The sequence below is a fragment of the Chenopodium album genome, chromosome 2, assembly GCF_948465745.1.
Source record: "Chenopodium album chromosome 2, dcCheAlbu1.1, whole genome shotgun sequence".
NCBI classification, from domain to species: Eukaryota; Viridiplantae; Streptophyta; class Magnoliopsida; order Caryophyllales; family Amaranthaceae; genus Chenopodium; species Chenopodium album.
The window spans coordinates 81,593,134-81,598,799 of record NC_137835.1 but is presented as its reverse complement, the minus strand read 5'-3'; the positions used below and the strand labels follow the sequence as shown (position 1 = coordinate 81,598,799).

Here is a 5,666-nt window from a genome sequence, read left to right as displayed (position 1 = left end):
AACTAATTGAAACTGAACTGAACTGAACTGAAATTAAGTAAATGTGAACAGGCCATAATGCGAAGCCAAAGACGAGATTGTCTCACACAAATTTATTATGAATATTTGAATTTTAATAATCAAATACGGAGTATAGTGTTGTAAAATTTTCGAAAAAAGAAAACCTTCTGAATTACAGCAATCTAATAATGTTTCACTTATGATATCCAAAAGCAGCAAATATATAATAGTAGGCCCCAAAATATAATTTGATCCATATGATATGATTTGTTGAAAAAGCTTATATTTTTAACAGGATCCTTAAGGATTAAATCATACCAAAAAGATTAATCAAGTAGATAAATTGTACTTAGTTGCCAAATTACAATCAAATAAGACAACCAAACAAGGGAATGGGTTGTCCCATCACATAGTGATTAACCTATTTACAACCAAAACTGTGCAACTTTTTAATTTCTTTTTGGGAGGATAAGAAATCATTTTCTTTCAATTGAATACACAAAAATAACCAAGTATGAGAAATAAATAAGAGCCTAAATTGTGTAAATATAAGTAGTACACATGAAAAGGATGACTCAGATCCCTCATTGCTAAAACAGAGCATATGCCATGCAACTGACAAAACTCCATCACTCTATCTATTCATATGAAATCATCATATTGTTGTACAATAATTTTAAATAAAATGTAGAAATAAAGAGAAGTACAAAGTAGCAGAAAGCATCAATTATCAAGGCTGAATGAAAAAGGTGTTTGTACAATATTAATATCCACAAATCATTCACAAAAGTTTTGTTTTTATCTATTGTTGAAGTAAATACATCATTCATTTATGCAAATCGTTTGGTGGAACATAAAAAGTAACCTTAAACAATAATGTCTAACTTAATTCTTATTACAACAAAACGAGATTAGGATTAGATATACTCAACCTTATTCCTTTCGGCAAATTCAAACAAAAAAAAAACTTGGAAAAGGATTTATAATCCTACAACTTATACTGAGAAATAAAACACAAAACAAAGTGAACAAAATAATAATACAAGACAGCTCACCCTGCTCTCACTTTCAAGTATATTTTTTTATAGAAAAAACACTGCAATCTCCTCCCTTTTCCACCCCACAACTCAGACATAAACAAATAAAAATTCCAATTATCTTTGGCTCTTTGCCTAAACTTTAAACCAAATATAATGGAGTTAGCTGTTCTTGGATCCGGAGATTCTGGGTCTAATTCCATTTTATTAATCCATTTGTATTAACTATTTATATAATAAAGTTTAATATTCACACTCACATATAACTAGTTAGCATTATTATTTATTATCATGGGATTTTCCAAACTCAACTTTCTCTCTCTTTACTAAACTCATACACCTGCAAAAAAAACACAAACAACAACATTAACAACTACACTTACTTACCTTAGTTACCTCGATCTCTCTTCCTTTTTTGGTGTGTGTTGTTCTTTTTCATTGGACTTTGTAGCTTCTTCTAGGGAGGAGTTACAAGCTATATTCCTTTTTTTAAAAAAAAAACTTAGCTTGTTAAGTCATTTTTCTTCTTGTTTCCTTGGTTGAATTGTAATGCCTGTTAAACATCACCCATGGCATCACCACCACCACCACCACCACATCCTCCTCGTCGTCATTTTGATGTGTTTTGGAGCAGCCCTCGCCGTGAATCAACAAGGCGAGGCGCTCCTTTGGTGGAAAGGGAGCTTAAATGGATCAGTTGAGGTGTTGAATGATTGGAATCCAAGTGATCAAACACCATGTAGATGGTATGGGATTACTTGTAACATGAAGAATGAAGTGAGTGAGTTGAACTTGAGGTATGTTGATTTATATGGCAATGTCCCTTCAAATTTCACCTCTTTATTGACCTTAACAAAACTCTCCCTAGTAGGAACAAATCTTACGGGTACTATCCCAAAAGAGTTAGGGTCACTCCTAGAGCTTAAGTCCTTAGACTTAAGTGATAATGCCTTAAATGGTGAAATCCCTAATGAAATTTGCCACTTACCCAAGCTAGAACAACTCATACTAAACACAAATCACCTTGAAGGTTCAATACCAATCGATCTCGGAAACTTGACAAGCCTATCTTGGTTGATCATCTATGATAATCAACTAAGTGGTACAATCCCAAGTACAATAGGTAACCTAAAGAATCTAGCAGTAATAAGGGCAGGTGGAAACAAGAACCTTGAAGGTTCATTGCCCTTAGAGATAGGCAATTGCACTAATCTAGTCATGCTTGGGTTAGCTGAAACTAGCCTCTCAGGCTCCCTTCCTTCAACCATAGGCAACCTCAAGAAACTCGAAACCCTCGCCGTATACACCGCCCTTCTCTCAGGCAAAATCCCACCTGAGATTGGTGATTGTACTAATCTCGAAAGCATTTATCTTTACGAAAACTCGCTATCAGGCTCGATCCCACCCCATTTGGGGAACCTTAAGAAGCTTCAGAACTTACTACTCTGGCAGAACTCTTTGGTGGGCACAATCCCTCCTGAGTTAGGAATATGCAGCAATCTTGTTATTGTTGATATGTCATTAAACTCATTGACAGGCAGTATTCCTGCATCATTTGGAAACCTGACAAATTTACAAGAACTTCAGCTGAGTGTGAACCAGATTTCAGGGCCTATCCCATCTAATTTGGGATCATGTACAAGCCTCACACACATCGAGATTGATAACAATCAAATAACTGGTGTAATCCCAACTGAGTTGGGACAGTTAACCAATCTTTCTCTCCTCTTTTTGTGGCAGAACAAATTAGAAGGCAACATCCCAACAAGCTTGGGTAACTGCAAGAACTTGGAAGCCATTGATTTTTCATCAAACAGCTTAACTGGGGTCATACCAAAAGGGATTTTCCAGCTTCAAAAACTCAACAAATTACTGCTACTATCCAATAATTTGTCGGGTCCTATCCCAAATGAGTTGGGACAATGTTCTTCATTGATAAGATTCAGGGCAAATAACAACAAACTCACTGGGGCAATTCCTCGAACAGTTGGTGGGCTACAAAATTTGAACTTTTTCGATCTTGGGGATAACCGGATTACCGGAGAAATACCGGAAGAAATCGCCAGTTGCCGGAATCTCACCTTCCTTGACCTGCATTCCAACTCCATTTCTGGGTCTTTGCCGGTAAATTTCAGCACCCTTTCTTCTCTTCAATTTGTTGATTTTTCTGATAATAAGATTGAAGGAGAAATACCCAAGAAAATTGGGTCACTGAGTTCACTCACGAAACTCGATCTGAGTAGAAATAGACTCAATGGGTCGATTCCGAGTGAGATTGGGTCTTGTTCCAAGCTTCAAATGATCGATCTTAGCAATAATCAGTTTTCCGGCGAGATTCCGGCGACCGTTGGGAGTATTCCGGGGCTTGAGATTGCGGTCAATCTGAGCTGGAATCAACTTTCCGGCGAAATTCCGTCGGAGTTCTCGGCTCTCACTAAGCTTGGGGTGTTGGACCTTTCTCACAATAAGTTGTCCGGTGACTTGTATTCTATTGGAGCTCTTCAAAATCTTGTGGTGTTGAATATCTCCAATAATGAGTTTTCGGGCAATGTGCCCGATACGCCGCTCTTTACGAAGCTTCCGCCCGCGATGATCGCGGGAAATTCCGGTCTTTGTGCTGCCGGTGACCCGCGGTGCGCCGCCACCGTGAGGGGTGGTGCTGGCAGGAGGGCGAGGGTGGTGATGGCGGTGCTTCTTTCCGTGGGAGGTGTCCTCCTATTGGTTGTCCTCTACGTTATATTTGGTGGGGCCCGGTATTTACGTAGGGCCCACACCGATGACATGGAGTGTGCCGATGAGGACGTGGAGATGTTTCCGCCTTGGGAGGTCACATTGTATCAGAAACTTGATCTCTCGATAGCTGATGTCGCAAGGTGCATGACAGCTGGCAATATCATTGGCCGGGGGCGGTCCGGTGTTGTCTACCGAGTAACCCTACCGTCGAACTTGAATGTCGCTATAAAGAAGTTTCGGTCATCAGATAAGACCTCCGCAGAGTTTTTCTCATCGGAGATAGCCACGCTAGCTAGGATAAGACATCGGAACATTGTTAGGCTATTGGGATGGGCAGCTAACAGGAAGACTAAGCTTTTGTTCTATGATTACATGATCAATGGTACCCTAGGTGCATTGCTACACGAGAGTGGAAATAACACTGGTGCCGTGGTGGAGTGGGAGACGCGATTCAAGATAGCATTGGGTGTGGCGGAAGGACTTGCCTATTTGCATCATGATTGTGTGCCAGCAATTGTTCATCGCGATGTTAAGGCACACAACATATTGTTAGGTGACCGATATGAGGCTTGCTTAGCTGATTTTGGCCTAGCTAGACTTGTGGAAGATCGAAGCGGGTCATTGTCCGAAACTCCCCAATTTGCCGGATCATATGGGTACTTTGCTCCTGGTATGTCTCAAAAACTCAATCCTAATTCTTTCTTCTAATAATTCTAATATAGTATTCCGTACTTGTATTTGTTAAATTCTTATTTGTATTAGTTACAATGTCTTTAGAAGTTCCTTGAGTCACTATGATTGAAATTGTTATTTGTGTATTCTTTGTGGTTTGTAGAGTACGCATGCCCTGTGAAGATCACGGAGAAGAGCGACGTATTTAGTTATGGTGTAGTTTTGCTAGAGATTATCACCGGGAAGAAGCCCGTTGATCCATCCTTTCCGGAAGAGCAACATGTAATTCAATGGGTTCGAGACCACTTGAAGAGTAAACAAGACCCTGTTGATATTATTGACTCAAAGCTCCAAGGCCATCATGATACACAAATTCAAGAGATGCTCCAAGCATTAGGAATTGCATTGCTATGCACGAGTAATCGAGCAGAGGATCGACCTACAATGAAAGATGTAGCCGTGTTACTGAAGGAGATCAAACATGAACCTACAACAGGTAATGATATTCACAAGCCAACTAGCAACACCTCAAAAAAGCAAGAAAATTCTTCGAATTCCTCGACGAAATCAGTAACCCCGTCCCAATTGTTGCTTCGACAAGGATCGTCTAATAGTTCATCACTTGCTTACTCATCTTCCTCCCCAACTTATTCCTCACATAATCAATCAACAATGTCGTGATTATTATGTGGTAAATTTGGTTTTGATTAAAATTTGTACTAGTAGATAGATAGGATTATAGGGTGCAGTGCTTGATTAGAAAGTGTAAAGTGTTAGCTAGTGACATTTATCCAATGTAAGATAAACATGGAGATCGATGAGCAATACGAGTGTACAAAGAATTCACATTATTAGCTTTGTGATGATATAAGATTATCAATATAACTCACATTTTTTTGAGTTAGTTCAAGTTAACATTAGCGTGTATTATTTTGATTGAGAATATGCATGTAAATATTCTTTGTACATTCTACGAAGCATATATATGGTAATGACATTGTGTTTTTAACCATGTTCTTTTAAGCTAACTGAACTGAAGTAGAAAAAAGAACTGTGTTATATTAGCTTGAATTGAAATGAACTAAAATAAATTGAATTAAAAATAAGTCCAAAAGAACGTGACCCAATTATGTAAAGATAAATATTATCATATCGTTGTAATACAAGGATGGTATACCCATATACATTGATCAACAAGAATATTCCAAATTAAGAACTCTGCCA

The 5,666-nt window shown here is 38.4% G+C and overlaps 1 protein-coding gene across 1 annotated transcript; it reads left to right on the top strand.

The window, feature by feature from the left end:
• The first annotated feature begins 963 nt into the window (after nucleotides 1-963).
• On the top strand, nucleotides 964-5,357 carry LOC145603366 (uncharacterized). Its single transcript, XM_081659305.1, has 2 exons — nucleotides 964-4,440; nucleotides 4,606-5,357. Exons 1-2 carry the CDS (start codon nucleotides 1,587-1,589, stop codon nucleotides 5,121-5,123), a joined length of 3,372 nt encoding a protein of 1,123 aa, XP_081515431.1. The 5' UTR covers nucleotides 964-1,586; the 3' UTR covers nucleotides 5,124-5,357.
• The last annotated feature ends 309 nt before the right edge of the window (nucleotides 5,358-5,666 follow it).

Coding starts and splice junctions, on each gene's coding strand:
- LOC145603366 (XM_081659305.1), top strand. CDS start 1,587: ATGCCTGTTAAACATCACCCATGGCATCACCACCACCACCACCACCAC. Junction 4,441..4,605: donor ATATGGGTACTTTGCTCCTG/GTATGTCTCAAA, acceptor TGTGGTTTGTAG/AGTACGCATGCCCTGTGAAG.